We start from the raw sequence: 22,514 nt of genomic DNA, 5'->3' as shown, positions 1-22,514 counted from the left end.
AGGCCCTCTGTAAACACCTCACTGAGCAGACCAAGGCCCTCTGTAAACACCTCACTGAGCAGGCCAAGGCCCTCTGTAAACACCTCACTGAGCAGGCCAGGGCCCTCTGTAAACACCTCACTGAGCAGGCCAAAGCCCTCTGTAAACACCTCACTGAGCAGGCCAGGGCCCTCTGTAAACACCTCACTGAGCAGGCCAAGGCCCTCTGTAAACACCTCACTGAGCAGACCAAGGCCCTCTGTAAACACCTCACTGAGCAGACCAAGGCCCTCTGCAAACACCTCACTGAGCAGACCAAGGCCCTCTGTAAACACCTCACTGAGCAGGCCAGGGCCCTCTGTAAACACCTCACTGAGCAGACCAAGGCCCTCTGCAAACGCAAGTAAATTAGAGACAAATGATTGTGTCGGTCAGACCCTGTCCAAGTAGTTTTTCTGCTGCTCTAGGCAAGATCAACATATGACACCCATTTGTCATGTATAGAATAAATATTTGGAATGTATTGATAGACTACAGTAGAGTGATGGTGTGGATCATACCGCAATTGATGCATTTCAGTTGAGATAATTCAGTAGCACTTGGAAACGAAACATCATTGCCAAGTGTTCACATCGGAAAGGTACAATGCAATCACTAGGCAGCCAACTGCCTACAGTAGGAAACAGACTTGTTACCAATAAACCACGTATATATCACACATCACACGAGTCACGACCCCCACGATAGTTCGAATTACAATAAACAAAACATTAATTAGCATCCTCCTGTAGAACTGTAAAAACGACTGAGGTCATTTGAGCTTTGGAAACGAGTGTTTACATAAAAATGCATGGTGCTGGCCTCGTTCCACAGGAGCATTTTAAAATAAACCTTCTTTCAATGAACCAGACTTAACAAATTTTGTATCGAATTTGATTGTCCAACGTCAGTCTTATCATTTCTTTATTTTGTGTCTGTTAACGTACTCAGGCGTAGTGGGTGAGGAGTCGGGCGTAGTGGGTGAGGAGTCGGGCGTAGTGGGTGAGGAGTCGGGCGTAGTGGGTGAGGAGTCAGGCGTAGTGGGTGAGGAGTCAGGCGTAGTGGGTGAGGAGTCGGGCGTAGTGGGTGAGGAGTCGGGCGTAGTGGGTGAGGAGTCGGGCGTAGTGGGTGAGGAGTCAGGCGTAGTGGGTGAGGAGTCAGGCGTAGTGGGTGAGGAGTCGGGCGTAGTGGGTGAGGAGTCGGGCGTAGTGGGTGAGGAGTCGGGCGTAGTGGGTGAGGACTCAGTCGTAGTGGATGAGGAGTCAGGCGTAGTGGGTGAGGAGTCAGGCGTAGTGGGTGAGGAGTCAGGCATAGTGGGTGAGGAGTCGGGCGTAGTTGGTGAGGAGTCGGGCGTAGTGGGTGAGGAGTCGGGCGTAGTGGGTGAGGAGTCAGGGGTAGTGGGTGAGGAGTCGGGCGTAGTGGGTGAGGAGTCGGGCGTAGTGGGTGAGGAGTCTGGCGTAGTGGGTGAGGAGTCAGGCGTAGTGGGTGAGGAGTCAGGCGTAGTGGATGAGGAGTCAGGCGTAGTGGGTGAGGAGTCAGGCGTAGTGGGTGAGGAGTCGGGCGTAGTGGGTGAGGAGTCGGGCGTAGTGGGTGAGGAGTCAGGCGTAGTGGGTGAGGAGTCGGGCGTAGTGGGTGAGGAGTCAGGCGTAGTGGATGAGGAGTCGGGCGTAGTGGGTGAGGAGTCGGGCGTAGTGGGTGAGGAGTCGGGCGTAGTGGGTGAGGAGTCAGGCGTAGTGGGTGAGGAGTCAGGCGTAGTGGGTGAGGAGTCAGGCGTAGTGGATGAGGAGTCGGCGTAGTGGGTGAGGAGTCAGGCGTAGTGGGTGAGGAGTCGGGCGTAGTGGGTGAGGAGTCGGGCGTAGTGGGTGAGGAGTCAGGCTTCAATAGCCCGACTAAAACCTAAACAATGAACAGGTGAAACCAATAAGACAAAACCAAAAGAAGGGATCGGTGGCAGCTAGTAGACCGGTGACGACGACCGCCGAGCCCCGCTCGAACAGGAAGTGGAGACAAAACCAAAAGAAGGGATCGGTGGCAGCTAGTAGACTGGTGACGACGAGCGCCGAGCGTCGCCCGAACAGGAAGAGGAGCCACCTTCGGTAGTAGTCGTAACAGTGTCCGGCGAGAGTAGCCTCTTTCAACTGCTGTGGTGCTGAATCGCAGCCGGAATGAGGAGTGGGTGTTCGTAGACAGACAGGTTTTGTTATTTATTAGGCCTAATTAAAATGTTCATGCCTCGGCTAAATGAACCTACATTGTATTTGAAAACAATTGTGTTTTGTTATTTATTAATTCAAATGTACATACAAATAGCAGGACAGGTCATTCGCTAATTATATTATACAAACATTATACTTTGAAGTGTTTTATTACTGTGTAGAGGACATGTTTTTCTAGGTTAAATGTTTTTTTAAAATGTTTAATTTAATTTAATAAACATTTTAAAGTATGATACTACATTTATGATTTAGAGCAGGAGACGGGCAATGTTTTGCTTTTTCAATGAAACCTGTCCTATTGGTATAGGAACATCAATGAAACCTGTCCTATTGGTATAGGAACATCAATGAGACCTGTCCTATTGGTATAGGAACATCAATGAAACCTGTCCTATTGGTATAGGAACATCAATGAGACCTGTCCTATTGGTATAGGAACATCAATGAAACCTGTCCTATTGGTATAGGAACGTCAATGAAACCTGTCCTATTGGTATAGGAACATCAATGAAACCTGTCCTATTGGTATAGGAACATCAATGAAACCTGTCCTATTGGTATAGGAACATCAATGAAACCTGTCCTATTGGTATAGGAACATCAATGAAACCTGTCCTATTGGTATAGGAACATCAATGAGACCTGTCCTATTGGTATAGGAACATCAATGAAACCTGTCCTATTGGTATAGGAACATCAATGAGACCTGTCCTATTGGTATAGGAACATCAATGAAACCTGTCCTATTAGTATAGGAACATCAATGAGACCTGTCCTATTGGTATAGGAACATCAATGAAACCTGTCCTATTGGTATAGGAACATCAATGAGACCTGTCCTATTGGTATAGGAACGTCAATGAAACCTGTCCTATTGGTATAGGAACATCAATGAGACCTGTCCTATTGGTATAGGAACATCAATGAAACCTGTCCTATTAGTATAGGAACATCAATGAGACCTGTCCTATTGGTATAGGAACATCAATGAAACCTGTCCTATTGGTATAGGAACATCAATGAGACCTGTCCTATTGGTATAGGAACGTCAATGAAACCTGTCCTATTGGTATAGGAACATCAATGAAACCTGTCCTATTGATATAGGAACATCAATGAAACCTGTCCTATTGGTATAGGAACATCAATGAAACCTGTCCTATTGGTATAGGAACATCAATGAACCCTTTCCTATTGGTATAGGAACATCAATGAAACCTGTCCTATTGGTATAGGAACATCAATGAACCCTTTCCTATTGGTATAGGAACATCAATGAGACCTGTCCTATTGGTATAGGAACATCAATGAACCCTTTCCTATTGGTATAGGGACCTCAATGAAACCTGTCCTATTTGTATAGGAACATCAATGAAACCTGTCCTATTGGTATAGGAACATCAATTAAACCTGTCCTATTGGTATAGGAACATCTTTGTACTTTATTTTATTACAATTAATTTATTTTATTCTATTAAGATGAATTCCAATGATCTAAATGTGATTTTGAGCCCCGTGGGGGGACGCCCTAATGCATTATTATACACCCCAGTGCAAATGGATGTTTGGTAAATTTTTTCAAATGTCAATTTACTTCTCTTCGGTCACGTTGTCAGGCGCAACCCATATTTTCGCAGCGGAAACCCTGGTGTGTCACGCCCTCTGGGTCACGCCCTCTGTGTCACACCCTCTGTGTCACGCCCTCTGGGTCACGCCCTCTGGGTCACGCCATATGGGTCACGCCCGCTGGGTGGGCAAGAATTTAGATCCTGGTGCAGCCAGAGAGTGCTATGGGCTGATTGATGAGGCCGTTCTGTTTTTTTTTCTCTCGATCTAACATGTATTTTCTGTCTCCTAACCAGATGGTTTTACAGTAAAACTACCATCCTCTCTCTCTGTCCCCTGTCTGTCTCCTGTCTCCTAACCAGATGGTTTTACAGTAAAACTACCATCCTCTCTCTGTCCCCTGTCTGTCCCCTGTCTGTCTCCTAACCAGATGGTTTTACAGTAAAACTACCATCCTCTCTCTCTGTCCCCTGTCTCCTAACCAGATGGTTTTACAGGAAAACTACCATCCTCTCTCTATCCCGTCTGTCTCCTGTCTCCTAACCAGATGGTTTTACAGTAAAACTACCATCCTCTCTCTCTGACCCTGTCTGTCTCCTGTCTCCTAACCAGATGGTTTTACAGTAAAACTACCATCCTCTCTCTCTGACCCTGTCTGTCTCCTGTCTCCTAGCCAGATGGTTTTACAGTAAAACTACCATCCTCTCTCTGTCCCCTGTCTGTCTCCTGTCTCCTAACCAGATGGTTTTACAATAAAACTACAATCCTCTCTGTCCCCTGTCTGTCTCCTGTCTCCTAACCAGATGGTTTTACAGTAAAACTACCATCCTCTCTCTGTCCCCTGTCTGTCTCCTGTCTCCTAACCAGATGGTTTTACAGTAAAACTACCATCCTCTCTCTATCCCCTGTCTGTCTCCTGTCTCCTAACCAGATGGTTTTACATTAAAACTACCATCCTCTCTCTATCCCCTGTCTGTCTCCTGTCTCCTAACCAGATGGTTTTACAGTAAAACTACCATCCTCTCTCTGTCCCCTGTCTGTCTCCTAACCAGATGGTTTTACAGTAAAACTACCATCCTCTCTCTGTCCCCTGTCTGTCTCCTGTCTCCTAACTAGATGGTTTTACAGTAAAACTACCATCCTCTCTCTGTCCCCTGTCTGTCTCCTGTCTCCTAACCAGATGGTTTTACAGTAAAACTACCATCCTCTCTCTCTGTCCCCTGTCTGTCTCCTGTCTCCTAACCAGATGGTTTTACAGTAAAACTACCATCCTCTCTCTGTCCCCTGTCTGTCACCTGTCTCCTAACCAGATGGTTTTACAGTAAAACTACCATCCTCTCTCTCTGCCCCCTGTCTGTCTCCTGTCTCCTAACCAGATGGTTTTACAGTAAAACTGCCATCCTCTCTCTCTGTCCCCTGTCTGTCTCCTGTCTCCTAACCAGATGGTTTTACAGTAAAACTACCATCCTCTCTCTGTCCCCTGTCTGTCTCCTGTCTCCTGTCTCCTAACCAGGTGGTTTTACAGTAAAATTCCATCCAGCTTTCTCTAGATGTACTGTTCCGTTGAACACATTCTGTCTCCTGTCTCTAGATGTTCTGGGGGGATACAATGGCACCATATTCGCCTACGGACAGACCTCCTCTGGAAAGACTCACACTATGGAGGTCAGTGTACGGCAGGGTTTGGAGAGACCTCTTTGTAGACTATTTCCTGTAAAAAAAAAAGAAAGGAGAGTCTGTGTCCCAAATGGAACCGCATTCCTACTGTTGGCACTACCACAATGAGTTTACACCACTGAGACCAACTGCTGTCCTAGTGTAGTACCCTTAATGTTGACAATGTACTGTTCCAGCCCAGCACAAGCACAACCTAATTCAACTAATCAATGGTTTGATGATTAGTTGAAGAGCTAACTGGGATGTAGTTGTGCCAGGCTTGCGCAGAAATGGTGCATCGCTGTATTGGGTGTACCGGAGGATGACCTCGGTTGAGAAACACAGTAGTTCAAGTCCCCATGGCTTTAAATTATTTACGGTCCTGTCTCCTCTCCTGTAAATATCTTCTGAATCTCTTCCAAGTTAAGTCCCTGTCCCCTGTTCCTCCTTCTTTTCTGCCTCTCTCTCTCCCCCTCATCTTTTCACATGATTTTTCTCCCACTCTTCCTCTAACCTCCCTCTCTCTCCCTCTTCTCTCCTCCTCTCTTTCTCCCTCTTCTCTCCTCCTCTCTTTCTCCCTCTCCTCCTCTCTCTCCCTCTCCTCCTCTCTAACTCCCCTTCTCCCTCTTCCCCTCTTCTCTACTCTCTCCCCCTCTTCTCTTCTCTACTCCACTCTCTCTCTCCCTCTTCTCTTCTCTCCTCCTCCCTAACTCCCCTCTTCTCTACTCCACTCTCTCTCCCTCTTCTCCTACCCTAACTCTCCCTCTTCTCCTACCTAACTCTCCCTCTTCTCTCCTCACTAACTCCCTCTCTTCTCTCCTCTTTCAGGGCAAGCTTCATGACCCACATGGGATGGGGATCATCCCCAGAATTGCAGAGGACATCTTCAATCACATATTCGCCATGGATGAAAACCTGGAGTTCCACATTAAGGTCTGCACTCTATTGACGATGACACCGTCTGTCTGCGCCAGGGCTGTTACGGTGACCGTATTACCCCCACACCTGCTGTCATGAGTCATGACCAGGGCTGTTACGGTGACCGGATTACCCCCACACCTGCTATCATGAGTCATGACCAGAGCTGTTACGGTGACCGTATTACCCCCACACCCGCTGTCATGAGTCATGACCAGGGCTGTTACGGTGAACGGATTACCCCCACACCTGCTGTCATGAGTCATGACCAGGGCTGTTACGGTGACCGTATTACCCCCACACCTGCTGTCATGAGACATGACCAGGGCTGTTACGGTGACCGTATTACCCCCACACGTGCTGTCATGAGTCCTGTCCAGGGCTGTTACGGTCCCGGATTACCCCACACCTGCTGTCATGAGTCATGACCAGGGCTGTTACGGTGACCGTATTACCCCCACACCTGCTGTCATGAGTCCTGTCCAGGGCTGTTACGGTGACCGTATTACCCCCACACCTGCTGTCATGAGTCATGACCAGGGCTGTTACGGTGACCATATTATCCCCACACCTGCTGTCATGAGTCATTACCAGGGCTGTTACGGTGACCGTATTACCCCCACACCTGCTGCCATGAGTCACACCTGCTGTTATGAGCCCTGACCAGGGCTGTTACGGTGACCGGATTACCCCCACACCTGCTGTCATGAGTCCTGACCAGGGCTGTTACGGTGACCGTATTACCCCCACACCTGCTGTCATGAGTCATGACCAGGGCTGTTACGGTGACTGTATTACCCCCACACCTGCTGTCATGAGTCCTGACCAGGGCTGTTACGGTGACCGGATTACCCCCACACCTGCTGTCATGAGTCATGACCAGGGCTGTTACGGTGACTGTATTACCCCCACATCTGCTGTCATGAGTCATGACCAGGGCTGTTACGGTGACCGGATTACCCCCACACCTGCTGTCATGAGTCATGACCAGGGCTGTTACGGTGACTGTATTACCCCCACATCTGCTGTCATGAGTCATGACCAGGGCTGTTACGGTGACCGTATTACCCCCACACCTGCTGTCATGAGTCATGACCAGGGCTGTTACGGTGACCGTATTACCCCCACACCTGCTGTCATGAGTCCTGACCAGGGCTGTTACGGTGACCGGATTACCCCCACACCTGCTGTCATGAGTCATGACCAGGGCTGTTACGGTGACTGTGTTACCCCCACATCTGCTGTCATGAGTCATGACCAGGGCTGTTACGGTGACCGGATTACCCCCACACCTGCTGTCATGAGTCATGACCAGGGCTGTTACGGTGACTGTATTACCCCCACATCTGCTGTCATGAGTCATGACCAGGGCTGTTACGGTGACCGGATTACCCCCACACCTGCTGTCATGAGTCATGACCAGGGCTGTTACGGTGACCGTATTACCCCCACACCTGCTGTCATGAGTCATGACCAGGGCTGTTACGGTGACCGTATTACCCCCACACCTGCTGTTATGAGTCCTCACCAGGGCTGTTACGGTGACCGTATTACCCCCACACCTGCTGTTATGAGCCCTGACCAGGGCAGTTACGGTGACCGGATTACCCCCACACCTGCTGTCATGAGTCCTGACCAGGGCTGTTACGGTGACCGGATTACCCCCACACCTGCTGTCATGCGTCATGACCAGGGCTGTTACGGTGACTGTATTACCCCCACACCTGCTGTCATGAGTCATGACCAGGGCTGTTACGGTGACCGTATTACCCCCACACCTGCTGTCATGAGTCATGACCAGGGCTGTTACGGTGACCGGATTACCCCCACACCTGCTGTCATGAGTCATGACCAGGGCTGTTACGGTGACTGTATTACCCCCACACCTGCTGTCATGAGTCCTGACCAGGGCTGTTACGGTGACCGTATTACCCCCACACCTGCTGTCATGAGTCCTGACCAGGGCTGTTACGGTGACTGTATTACCCCCACATCTGCTGTCATGAGTCATGACCAGGGCTGTTACGGTGACCGTATTACCCCCACACCTGCTGTCATGAGTCATGACCAGGGCTGTTACGGTGACCGTATTACCCCCACACCTGCTGTCATGAGTCATGACCAGGGCTGTTACGGTGACCGTATTACCCCCACACCTGCTGTCATGAGTCATGACCAGGGCTGTTACGGTGACCGTATTACCCCCACACCTGCTGTCATGAGTCATGACCAGGGCTGTTACGGTGACCGTATTACCCCCACACCTGCTGTCATGAGTCATGAAGGCAGTCAAATATCAGGTGACCGTTTCGGTGACCGCCTATAAGGTTAGTATCACACCTCATGTAGCCTAGCCCATAGGCCTATAAGGTTAGTATCACACCTCATGTAGCCTAGCCCATAGGCCTATAAGGTTAGTATCACACCTCATGTAGCCTAGCCCATAGGCCTATAAGGTTAGTATCACACCTCATGTAGTCTAGCCCATAGGCCTATAAGGTTAGTATCACACCTCATGTAGCCTAGCCCATAGGCCTATAAGGTTAGTATCACACCTCATGTAGCCTAGCCCATAGGCCTATAAGGTTAGTATCACACCTCATGTAGCCTAGCCCATAGGCCTATAAGGTTAGTATCACACCTCATGTAGTCTAGCCCATAGGCCTATAAGGTTAGTATCACACCTCATGTAGCCTAGCCCATAGGCCTATAAGGTTAGTATCACACCTCATGTAGCCTAGCCCATAGGCCTATAAGGTTAGTATCACACCTCATGTAGTCTAGCCCATAGGCCTATAAGGTTAGTATCACACCTCATGTAGCCTAGCCCATAGGCCTATAAGGTTAGTATCACACCTCATGTAGCCTAGCCCATAGGCCTATAAGGTTAGTATCACACCTCATGTAGCCTAGCCCATAGGCCTATAAGGTTAGTATCACACCTCATGTAGTCTAGCCCATAGGCCTATAAGGTTAGTATCACACCTCATGTAGCCTAGCCCATAGGCCTATAAGGTTAGTATCACACCTCATGTAGCCTAGCCCATAGGCCTATAAGGTTAGTATCACACCTCATGTAGCCTAGCCCATAGGCCTATAAGGTTAGTATCACACCTCATGTAGCCTAGCCCATAGGCCTATAAGGTTAGTATCACACCTCATGTAGCCTAGCCCCATAGGCCTATAAGGTTAGTATCACACCTCATGTAGCCTAGCCCCATAGGCCTATAAGGTTAGTATCACACCTCATGTAGCCTAGCCCATAGGCCTATAAGGTTAGTATCACACCTCATGTAGCCTAGCCCATAGGCCTATAAGGTTAGTATCACACCTCATGTAGCCTAGCCCATAGGCCTATAAGGTTAGTATCACACCTCATGTAGCCTAGCCCATAGGCCTATAAGGTTAGTATCACACCTCATGTAGCCTAGCCCATAGGCCTATAAGGTTAGTATCACACCTCATGTAGCCTAGCCCATAGGCCTATAAGGTTAGTATCACACCTCATGTAGTCTAGCCCATAGGCCTATAAGGTTAGTATCACACCTCATGTAGCCTAGCCCATAGGCCTATAAGGTTAGTATCACACCTCATGTAGCCTAGCCCATAGGCCTATAAGGTTAGTATCACACCTCATGTAGCCTAGCCCATAGTCCTATAAGGTTAGTATCACACCTCATGTAGCCTAGCCCCATAGGCCTATAAGGTTAGTATCACACCTCATGTAGCCTAGCCCCATAGGCCTATAAGGTTAGTATCACACCTCATGTAGCCTAGCCCATAGTCCTATAAGGTTAGTATCACACCTCATGTAGCCTAGCCCCATAGGCCTATAAGGTTAGTATCACACCTCATGTAGCCTAGCCCCATAGGCCTATAAGGTTAGTATCACACCTCATGTAGCCTAGCCCCATAGGCCTATAAGGTTAGTATCACACCTCATGTAGCCTAGCCCATAGGCCTATAAGGTTAGTATCACACCTCATGTAGCCTAGCCCATAGGCCTATAAGGTTAGTATCACACCTCATGTAGCCTAGCCCATAGGCATATAAGGTTAGTATCACACCTCATGTAGCCTAGCCCATAGGCCTATAAGGTTAGTATCACACCTCATGTAGCCTAGCCCATAGGCCTATAAGGTTAGTATCACACCTCATGTAGTCTAGCCCATAGGCCTATAAGGTTAGTATCACACCTCATGTAGCCTAGCCCCATAGGCCTATAAGGTTAGTATCACACCTCATGTAGCCTAGCCCATAGGCCTATAAGGTTAGTATCACACCTCATGTAGCCTAGCCCATAGGCCTATAAGGTTAGTATCACACCTCATGTAGTCTAGTCCATAGGCCTATAAGGTTAGTATCACACCTCATGTAGCCTAGCCCATAGGCCTATAAAGTTAGTATCACACCTCATGTAGCCTAGCCCATAGGCCTATAAGGTTAGTATCACACCTCATGTAGTCTAGTCCATAGGCCTATAAGGTTAGTATCACACCTCATGTAGTCTAGTCCATAGGCCTATAAGGTTAGTATCACACCTCATGTAGTCTAGTCCATAGGCCTATAAGGTTAGTATCACACCTCATGTAGCCTAGCCCATAGGCCTATAAGGTTAGTATCACACCTCATGTAGCCTAGCCCATAGGCCTATAAGGTTAGTATCACACCTCATGTAGCCTAGCCCATAGGCCTATAAGGTTAGTATCACACCTCATGTAGCCTAGCCCATAGGCCTATAAGGTTAGTATCACACCTCATGTAGCCTAGTCCATAGGCCTATAAGGTTAGTATCACACCTCATGTAGCCTAGTCCATAGGCCTGTAAGGTTAGTATCACACCTCATGTAGTCTAGCCCATAGGCCTGTAAGGTTAGTATCACGCCTCATGTAGCCTAGCCCATAGGCCTATAAGGTTAGTATCACACCTCATGTAGCCTAGCCCCATAGGCCTATAAGGTTAGTATCACACCTCATGTAGCCTAGCCCCATAGGCCTATAAGGTTAGTATCACACCTCACGTAGCCTAGCCCATAGGCCTGTAAGGTTAGTATCACACCTCATGTAGCCTAGCCCATAGGCCTATAAGGTTAGTATCACACCTCATGTATCCTAGCCCATAGGCCTATAAGGTTAGTATCACACCTCATGTAGCCTAGCCCATAGGCCTATAAGGTTAGTATCACACCTCATGTAGCCTAGCCCATAGGCCTATAAGGTTAGTATCACACCTCATGTAGCCTAGTCCATAGGCCTATAAGGTTAGTATCACACCTCATGTAGCCTAGTCCATAGGCCTGTAAGGTTAGTATCACACCTCATGTAGCCTAGCCCATAGGCCTATAAGGTTAGTATCACACCTCATGTAGCCTAGCCCCATAGGCCTATAAGGTTAGTATCACACCTCATGTAGCCTAGCCCCATAGGCCTATAAGGTTAGTATCACACCTCATGTAGTCTAGCCCATAGGCCTGTAAGGTTAGTATCACGCCTCATGTAGCCTAGCCCATAGGCCTATAAGGTTAGTATCACACCTCATGTAGCCTAGCCCATAGGCCTATAAGGTTAGTATCACACCTCATGTAGCCTAGCCCATAGTCCTATAAGGTTAGTATCACACCTCATGTAGCCTAGCCCATAGGCCTATAAGGTTAGTATCACACCTCATGTAGCCTAGCCCATAGGCCTATAAGGTTAGTATCACACCTCATGTAGCCTAGCCCATAGGCCTATAAGGTTAGTATCACACCTCATGTAGCCTAGCCCATAGGCCTATAAGGTTAGTATCACACCTCATGTAGCCTAGCCCCATAGGCCTATACGGTTAGTATCACACCTCATGTAGTCTAGCCCATAGGCCTATAAGGTTAGTATCACACCTCATGTAGCCTAGCCCATAGGCCTATAAGGTTAGTATCACACCTCATGTAGCCTAGCCCATAGGCCTATAAGGTTAGTATCACACCTCATGTAGCCTAGCCCCATAGGCCTATAAGGTTAGTATCACACCTCATGTAGCCTAGCCCATAGGCCTATAAGGTTAGTATCACACCTCATGTAGCCTAGCCCATAGTCCTATAAGGTTAGTATCACACCTCATGTAGCCTAGCCCATAGGCCTATAAGGTTAGTATCACACCTCATGTAGCCTAGCCCCATAGGCCTATAAGGTTAGTATCACACCTCATGTAGCCTAGCCCATAGGCCTGTAAGGTTAGTATCACACCTCATGTAGCCTAGCCCATAGGCCTATAAGGTTAGTATCACACCTCATGTAGCCTAGCCCATAGGCCTATAAGGTTAGTATCACACCTCATGTAGCCTAGCCCATAGGCCTATAAGGTTAGTATCACACCTCATGTAGCCTAGCCCATAGGCCTATAAGGTTAGTATCACACCTCATGTAGCCTAGTCCATAGGCCTATAAGGTTAGTATCACACCTCATGTAGCCTAGTCCATAGGCCTGTAAGGTTAGTATCACACCTCATGTAGTCTAGCCCATAGGCCTGTAAGGTTAGTATCACGCCTCATGTAGCCTAGCCCATAGGCTTATAAGGTTAGTATCACACCTCATGTAGCCTAGCCCCATAGGCCTATAAGGTTAGTATCACACCTCATGTAGCCTAGCCCCATAGGCCTATAAGGTTAGTATCACACCTCATGTAGCCTAGCCCATAGGCCTGTAAGGTTAGTATCACACCTCATGTAGCCTAGCCCATAGGCCTATAAGGTTAGTATCACACCTCATGTAGCCTAGCCCATAGGCCTATAAGGTTAGTATCACACCTCATGTAGCCTAGCCCATAGGCCTATAAGGTTAGTATCACACCTCATGTAGCCTAGCCCATAGGCCTATAAGGTTAGTATCACACCTCATGTAGCCTAGTCCATAGGCCTATAAGGTTAGTATCACACCTCATGTAGCCTAGTCCATAGGCCTGTAAGGTTAGTATCACACCTCATGTAGCCTAGCCCATAGGCCTATAAGGTTAGTATCACACCTCATGTAGCCTAGCCCCATAGGCCTATAAGGTTAGTATCACACCTCATGTAGCCTAGCCCCATAGGCCTATAAGGTTAGTATCACACCTCATGTAGTCTAGCCCATAGGCCTGTAAGGTTAGTATCACGCCTCATGTAGCCTAGCCCCATAGGCCTATAAGGTTAGTATCACACCTCATGTAGTCTAGCCCATAGGCCTATAAGGTTAGTATCACACCTCATGTAGCCTAGCCCATAGGCCTATAAGGTTAGTATCACACCTCATGTAGCCTAGCCCATAGGCCTATAAGGTTAGTATCACACCTCATGTAGCCTAGCCCCATAGGCCTATAAGGTTAGTATCACACCTCATGTAGTCTAGCCCCATAGTCCTATAAGGTTAGTATCACACCTCATGTAGTCTAGCCCCATAGTCCTATAAGGTTAGTATCACACCTCATGTAGCCTAGCCCATAGTCCTATAAGGTTAGTATCACACCTCATGTAGCCTAGCCCATAGTCCTATCTGTTTTGATATGATTTGTATCACAACTAAAGTGGCCAAATAACTTCTTCATATTAAGCACATTAATCCGCTGTAGTGGAAATTTCAGTACTGAGAGAGACATGGACAATTATTCAAACAATTATCTTTATTCAACATTGATTCATTATTTGCTGTAATGATACCATCGACCGCACACTCCAGGTTGTGTTGCCGAGAGCTTAACTTATAATGAAAAAATAGTGATCTTATATATGCCCTAAATGCTCAGTCAGTCATTTCTATCGTTCCCATGAGCCACCTTGGTCCATCTCCTGGTTATCTGCACAGGATGTTGTTTTACTTCCAACCCGACCTAGTTTCCCAGATACCAGGAAGATGAGACAATGAGACATTGTTCTAAACTCTTCTAGGCTATCTCTATCTCCATCTCCATCTCCACCTCCACCTCCACCTCCACCTCCATCTCTATCTCCATCTCCATCTCCATCTCCATCTCCATCTCCATCTCCATCTCCACCTCCACCTCCATCTCTATCTCTATCTCCATCTCCATCTCCACCTCCATCTCCATTTTTTTTATTTTTTTTATTTCACCTTTATTTAACCAGGTAGGCTAGTTGAGAACACCTTTATTTAACCAGGTAGGCTAGTTGAGAACACCTTTATTTAACCAGGTAGGCTAGTTGAGAACACCTTTATTTAACCAGGTAGGCTAGTTGAGAACACCTTTATTTAACCAGGTAGGCTAGTTGAGAACAAGTTCTCATTTGCAACTGCGACCTGGCCAAGATAAAGCATAGCAGTGTGAGCATACAACAAAGAGTTACACATGGAGTAAACAATTAACAAGTCAATAACACAGTAGAAAACAAAGGGGGGGTCTATATACAATGTGTGCAAAAGGCATGAGGAGGTAGGCAAATAATTACAATTTTGCAGATTAACACTGGAGTGATAAATGATCAGATGGTCATGTACAGGTAGAGATATTGGTGTGCAGAAGAGCAGAAAAGTAAATAAATAAAAACAGTATGGGGATGAGGTAGGTGAAAAGGGTGGGCTATTTACCAATAGACTATGTACAGCTGCAGCGATCGGTTAGCTGCTCAGATAGCTGATGTTTGAAGTTGGTGAGGGAGATAAAAGTCTCCAACTTCAGCGATTTTTGCAATTCGTTCCAGTCACAGGCAGCAGAGTACTGGAACGAAAGGCGGCCAAATGAGGTGTTGGCTTTAGGGATGATCAGTGAGATACACCTGCTGGAGCGCGTGCTACAGATGGGTGTTGCCATCGTGACCAGTGAGCTGAGATAAGGCGGAGCTTTACCTAGCATAGACTTGTAGATGACCTGGAGCCAGTGGGTCTGGCGACGAATATGTAGCGAGGGCCAGCCGACTAGAGCATACAAGTCGCAGTGGTGGGTGGTATAAGGTGCTTTAGTGACAAAACGGATGGCACTGTGATAGACTGCATCCAGTTTGCTGAGTAGAGTGTTGGAAGCCATTTTGTAGATGACATCGCCGAAGTCGACGATCGGTAGGATAGTCAGTTTTACTAGGGTAAGCTTGGCGGCTTGAGTGAAGGAGGCTTTGTTGCGGAATAGAAAGCCGACTCTTGATTTGATTTTCGATTGGAGATGTTTGATATGAGTCTGGAAGGAGAGTTTGCAGTCTAGCCAGACACCCGGCCAGACATCTCTATCTCCATCTCCATCTCCACCTCCACATCCATCTCCATCTCCTTCTCCATCTCATCTCTATCTCCATCTCCACCTCCATCTCCATCTCCACCTCCATCTCTACCTTCATCTCCATCTCCATCTCCATCTCTATCTCCATCTCCATCTCCATCTCCACCTCCACCTCCACCTCCACCTCCACCTCCATCTCCATCTCTATCTCTATCTCTATCTCTACCTCTACCTCTACCTCCATCTCCTTCTCCATCTCCATCTCCACCTCCATCTCCATCTCATCTCCACCTCCATCTCCATCTCCATCTCCATCTCCACCTCAACCTCCATCTCCATCTCCATCTCCATCTCCTTCTCCATCTCATCTCTATCTCCATCTCCATCTCCACCTCCATCTCCATCTCCACCTCCATCTCTACCTTCATCTCCATCTCCATCTCCATCTCATCTCTATAACCATCTCCATCTCCACCTCCATCTCCATCTCCATCTCTATGTCTACCTCCATCTCCATCTCCTTCTCCATCTCAATCTCCATCTCTATCTCCACCTCCATCTCCATCTCTATCTCTACCTCCATCTCCATCTCCACCTCCATCTCCATCTCCATCTCTATCTCTACCTCCATCTCCATCTCTATCTCTACCTCCATCTCCACCTCCACCTCCACCTCCACCTCCACCTCCACCTCCACCTCCACCTCCATCTCCATCTCCATCTCTCTCTACCTCCATCTCTATCTCTACCTCCATCTCCACCTCCACCTCCATCTCCATCTCTATCTCTATCTCTACCTCCATCTCCATCTCCATCTCTATCTCTACCTCCATCTCCATCTCGAGTCACACACAAACATATTTTCTATAGAATGCCAGCTTTTAGAAGTTTATCACCAAGTCATTGTCAGCTCAAGCTATCCCTACCAAAACCCATTTCCTTAACCAGATGCCCAGACTGACTGCAGGAAGCTAGAGTGAACACCATACAAACTCAGCATTAGCAGGCCAGTCTTACTCTTAGTTAAATATAGAACTGTTTACTATTAATATCAAACAAATCAGGTAAGTATGTAATGTTTCCCTGACACCGCTTTACAAGGGGTGTAGAGCCTAACTAGTATTAACAAGGAGTGTAGAGCCTAACTAGTATTAACAAGGGGTGTAGAGCCTAACTGGTATTAACAAGGGGTGTAGAGCCTAGAGTGTAGAGCCTAGAGTGTAGAGCCTAACGAGTATTAACAAGGGGTGTAGAGCCTAGAGTGTAGAGCCTAGAGTGTAGAGCCTAGAGTGTAGAGCCTAACTAGTATTAACAAGGGGTGTAGACCCTAACTAGTATTAACAAGGAGTGTAGAGCCTAACTAGTATTAACAAGTGTAGAGTGTAGAGCCTAGAGTGTAGAGCCTAACTAGTATTAACAAGGAGTGTAGAGCCTAACTAGTATTAACAAGGAGTGTAGAGTCTAACTGGTATTAACAAGGAGTGTAGAGCCTAACTAGTATTAACAAGGGGTGTAGAGCCTAGCTAGTATTAACAAGGGGTGTAGAGCCTAACTAGTATTAACAAGGGGTGTAGAGCCTAACTAGTATTAAAAAGGAGTGTAGAGCCTAACTAGTATTAACAAGGGGTGTAGAGCCTAACTAGTATTAACAAGGAGTGTAGAGCCTAACTAGTATTAACAAGGGGTGTAGAGCCTAACTAGTATTAAAAAGGAGTGTAGAGCCTAACTAGTATTAACAAGGAGTGTAGAGCCTAACTGGTATTAACAAGGAGTGTAGAGCCTAACTAGTATTAACAAGGGGTGTAGAGCCTAACTAGTATTAACAAGGGGTGTAGAGCCTAACTAGTATTAAAAAGGAGTGTAGAGCCTAACTAGTATTAACAAGGGGTGTAGAGCCTAACTAGTATTAACAAGGAGTGTAGAGCCTAACTAGTATTAACAAGGGGTGTAGAGCCTAACTAGTATTAACAAGGAGTGTAGAGCCTAACTAGTATTAACAAGGAGTGTAGAGCCTAACTAGTATTAACAAGGGGTGTAGAGCCTAACTAGTATTAACAAGGGGTGTAGAGCCTAACTCGTATTAACAAGGGGTGTAGAGCCTAACTAGTATTAACAAGGAGTGTAGAGCCTAACTGGTATTAACAAGGAGTGTAGAGCCTAACTAGTATTAACAAGGAGTGTAGAGCCTAACTAGTATTAACAAGGAGTGTAGAGCCTAACTAGTATTAACAAGGGGTGTAGAGCCTAACTAGTATTAACAAGGGGTGTAGAGCCTAACTAGTATTAACAAGGGGTGTAGAGCCTAACTAGTATTAAAAAGGAGTGTAGAGCCTAACTAGTATTAACAAGAAGTGTAGAGCCTAACTGGTATTAACAAGGAGTGTAGAGCCTAACTGGTATTAACAAGGAGTGTAGAGCCTAACTGGTATTAACAAGGAGTGTAGAGCCTAACTGGTATTAACAAGGAGTGTAGAGCCTAACTGGTATTAACAAGGAGTGTAGAGCCTAACTGGTATTAACAAGGAGTGTAGAGCCTAACTGGTATTAACAAGGAGTGTAGAGCCTAACTAGTATTAACAAGGAGTGTAGAGCCTAACTGGTATTAACAAGGAGTGTAGAGCCTAACTAGTATTAACAAGGGGTGTAGAGCCTAACTAGTATTAACAAGGGGTGTAGAGCCTAACTAGTATTAACAAGGAGTGTAGAGCCTAACTGGTATTAACAAGGGGTGTAGAGCCTAACTAGTATTAACAAGGAGTGTAGAGCCTAACTAGTATTAACAAGGAGTGTAGAGCCTAACTAGTATTAACAAGAAGTGTAGAGCCTAACTGGTATTAACAAGGAGTGTAGAGCCTAACTGGTATTAACAAGGGGTGTAGAGCCTAACTAGTATTAACAAGGAGTGTAGAGCCTAACTAGTATTAACAAGGAGTGTAGAGCCTAACTAGTATATATAAGCAGCGTGTGAGTTTCATGTTTGGGGAAGATCATTTTGACCATAAAATGCACCTTTATAATAAAAACATGACATGTATAATTGTATTTTCTCTTTTGATAATGGTGTTTTCCACTAATGGAACATTCATGCTTATAACCTACTACTGTGTTCGCATTGCTGCGCTCATAATGTGAAGAAATAGTCTAATAGTTCATCAACATTTTAAGCTAAATGTTCTGATCTGTTGCGTCAGCCACATTGCATGAAAAATGTGTTTCGATGCTTGTGGTTGTATTAATTTGGGATCTATCGCATCCCACAACTGTCCCAGACTATGTTTGGAATATGGGGATCTATCGCATCCCACAACTGTCCCAGACTATGTTTGGAATATGGGGATCTATCGCATCCCACAACTGTCCCAGACTATGTTTGGAATATGGGGATCTATCGCATCCCACAACTGTCCCAGACTATGTTTGGAATATGGGGATCTATCGCATCCCACAACTGTCCCAGACTATGTTTGGAATATGGGGATCTATCGCATCCCACAACTGTCCCAGACTATGGTTTAATATGGGATCTATCACATTCCACAACTGTCCCAGACTATGTTTGGAATATGGGGATCTATCGCATCCCACAACTGTCTCAGACTATGTTTGGAATATGTATTTCTCGCACAGAGTAGAATAGGTCGACTTTTGTACTGTGGGGGATAGTTGATTGGCATAGACTAGTGCTTTTGCTGTTCTTTAGGCCTACTCATCTTGTCGGCTGACGAAAAGTAAATGTGGAACGTTCTTCCAATATCTTTAATATGCACCTCTGAATTGGATAAGGACCTGCACAGTTGCGTTCCCGATGTGTCTGTCTTCAGTTGAAGCCTGTGAGAAAGACTGAATCACATGATGGAGCGAGCAGCAAATCAAATCAAATCAAATTTATTTATATAGCCCTTCGTACATCAGCTGATATCTCAAAGTGCTGTACAGAAACCCAGCCTAAAACCCCAAACAGCAAGCAATGCAGGTGGAGAAGCACAACTGGGAGAAGGGCACGCCGTCACTGCCTGCAAACGGCATGGATTTCTTTTTTAGGGGGCATTACGGCCACACAAAGGGGATGCCGCCGCGAAATTCTAGGCATTATCAAGTACTTGTCAAATTGTGAATGAGAGACTGATGAAGTGTGTTCAGCCTGGGCGCAAAAAAACTAAACTAATGCCTTTCAAGCAACTTCTTTCAAATCATCATTAGAGATGCGTCATGCAGCCTTACAATGTATTCAAAACCTAAACATATAGCCCAACCTTTTGTAGAACAACCAAAGTTACATGAATTACTCTAAATGAAGCATATAGGAATACCTATTTGTTTGTTAACCGTTCAACACAAAATAACGCATTTGCGCACTCCCTCAAATCATTTTGGAGAAAATATCATTTCTATTTTATTCAGCTTTGTTCAGTTGTATTCTTCATACTATAAAATAATATACAATAATGCCATGGAATTCTAACCAAATCTTGTTTGCTAAATTAACTAGTGTAACCCACAGCCATAAAGCCTAGCCAGATCAGGACCTAACATGAGGACAACTCAGAGTATACTATCCTGTTCTGAAATAGACTACATTTTCTTCACATCATTCTTCTTTAGACCTATCTAAATAAATAATGGATTTATTGTGAAGATGTAGGCTAAATTACATGGATTTACATGGATAAAATGTAGATGTTCCAAAGGTCTGCATCAGTGGCTTGTAGGCTATATGTGTGGAAGCCAGGAGATGCTAAATGTGTTTATGTTCATTAGCGGTCAATTACCGCGAGACCGACACTTATTTGCTTGACAATCACCGGCTGATAAAATGTTGTGACCCCCAACAGGTCCTCTAGTGACCCCCACAAGCCCTGGTCGGCATTAACCTCTAGTGACCCCCACAAGCCCTGGTCGGCATTAATAGTCCAGAAGTGTGGTCCAGTGGTAGTGCTGCAGACTCTAAACTAAACACTGCCCCTCTAGGGCATCGGTTTGAAACCTGCCCTGTTACACTGTACCTCTTTCATCTATCCCCTCACCTATCTCTCTTTCATCTATCTCCTCACCTGTCTCTCTGTCATATATTCCCTCACCTGTCTCTCTTTCATCTATCCCCTCACCTGTCACTCTGTCATCTATCCCCTCACCTGTCTCTCTGTCATCTATCCCCACACCTGTCTCTCTGTCATCTATCCCCTCACCTGTCTCTCTGTCATCTATCCCCTCACCTATCTCTCTTTCATCTATCCCCTCACCTGTCCCTCTTTCATCTATCTCCTCACCTGTCTCTCTGTCATATATTCCCTCACCTATCTCTCTTTCATCTATCCCCTCACCTGTCTCTCTGTCATCTATCCCCTCACCTGTCTCTCTGTCATCTATCCCCACACCTGTCTCTCTGTCATCTATCCCCTCACCTGTCTCTCTGTCATCTATCCCCTCACCTGTCTCTCTGTCATCTATCCCCTCACCTGTCTCTCTGTCATCTATCCCCTCACCTGTCTCTCTGTCATCTATCCCCACACCTGTATCTCTGTCATCTATCCCTACACCTGTCTCTCTATCTAGTTCATCTATCCCCTCACCTGTCTCTCTGTCATCTATCCCCTCACCTGTCTCTCTGTCATCTATCCCCTCACCTGTCTCTCTGTCATCTATCCCCTCACCTGTCTCTCTGTTATCTATCGCCACACCTGTCTCTCTGTCATCTATCCCCTCACCTGTCTCTCTGTCATCTATCCCCACACCTGTCTCTCTGTCATCTATCCCCTCACCTGTCTCTCTGTCATCTATCCCCACACCTGTCTCTCTGTCATCTATCCCTACACCTGTTTCTTTATCTAGTTCATCTATCCCCTCACCTGTCTCTCTGTCATCTATCCCCTCACCTGTCTCTCTGTCATCTATCCCCTCACCTGTCTCTCTTTCATTGATCCCCTCACCTGTCTCTCTGTCATCTATCCCCTCACCTCTCTCTGTCATCTATCCCCTCACCTGTCTCTCTGTCATCTATCCCCACACCTGTATCTCTGTCATCTATCCCCACACCTGTATCTCTGTCATTTATCCCTACACCTGTCTCTCTGTCATCTATCCCCTCACCTGTCTCTCTGTCATCTATCCCCTCACCTGTCTCTCTGTCATCTATCCCCACACCTGTATCTCTGTCATCTATCCCCTCACCTGTCTCTCTGTCATCTATCCCTACACCTGTCTCTCTATCTAGTTTGTCTATCCCCACACCTGTCTCTCTGTCATCTATCCCCTCACCTGTCTCTCTGTCATCTATCCCCACACCTGTCTCTCTGTCATCTATCCCTACACCTGTCTCTCTATCTAGTTCATCTATCCCCTCACCTGTCTCTCTGTCATCTATCCCCTCACCTGTCTCTCTGTCATCTATCCCCTCACCTGTCTCTCTGTCATCTATCCCCTCACCTGTCTCTCTGTTATCTATCCCCACACCTGTCTCTCTGTCATCTATCCCCTCACCTGTCTCTCTGTCATCTATCCCCACACCTGTATCTCTGTCATCTATCCCCTCACCTGTCTCTCTGTCATCTATCCCCACACCTGTCTCTCTGTCATCTATCCCTACACCTGTTTCTTTATCTAGTTCATCTATCCCCTCACCTGTCTCTCTGTCATCTATCCCCTCACCTGTCTCTCTGTCATCTATCCCCTCACCTGTCTCTCTTTCATTGATCCCCTCACCTGTCTCTCTGTCATCTATCCCCACACCTGTCTCTCTGTCATCTATCCCCTCACCTCTCTCTGTCATCTATCCCCTCACCTGTCTCTCTGTCATCTATCCCCACACCTGTCTCTCTATCTAGTTCATCTATCCCCTCACCTGTCTCTCTGTCATCTATCCCCTCACCTGTCTCTCTGTCATCTATCCCCTCACCTGTCTCTCTGTCATCTATCCCCTCACCTGTCTCTCTGTTATCTATCCCCACACCTGTCTCTCTGTCAT

General features: G+C 46.6%; 1 protein-coding gene across 1 annotated transcript in view; it reads left to right on the top strand.

Moving 5' to 3' along the window:
- Positions 1 to 22,514, top strand: part of kif5ab (kinesin family member 5A, b) — a 153,232-nt gene that overhangs the window by 75,326 nt on the left and 55,392 nt on the right. Inside the window, exons 3-4 of the mRNA XM_031824792.1 lie at positions 5,392 to 5,465; positions 6,285 to 6,389. Coding sequence (XP_031680652.1) covers positions 5,392 to 5,465; positions 6,285 to 6,389 — 179 coding nt within the window. The remainder of the gene's footprint in view (positions 1 to 5,391; positions 5,466 to 6,284; positions 6,390 to 22,514) is intronic.

The sequence above is a fragment of the Oncorhynchus kisutch genome, linkage group LG1 (assembly GCF_002021735.2).
Source record: "Oncorhynchus kisutch isolate 150728-3 linkage group LG1, Okis_V2, whole genome shotgun sequence".
In the NCBI taxonomy this organism is placed as follows: domain Eukaryota; kingdom Metazoa; phylum Chordata; class Actinopteri; order Salmoniformes; family Salmonidae; genus Oncorhynchus; species Oncorhynchus kisutch.
The sequence above is the reverse complement of the archived record's forward strand: the minus strand, read 5'-3'. Positions and strand labels throughout refer to the sequence as shown.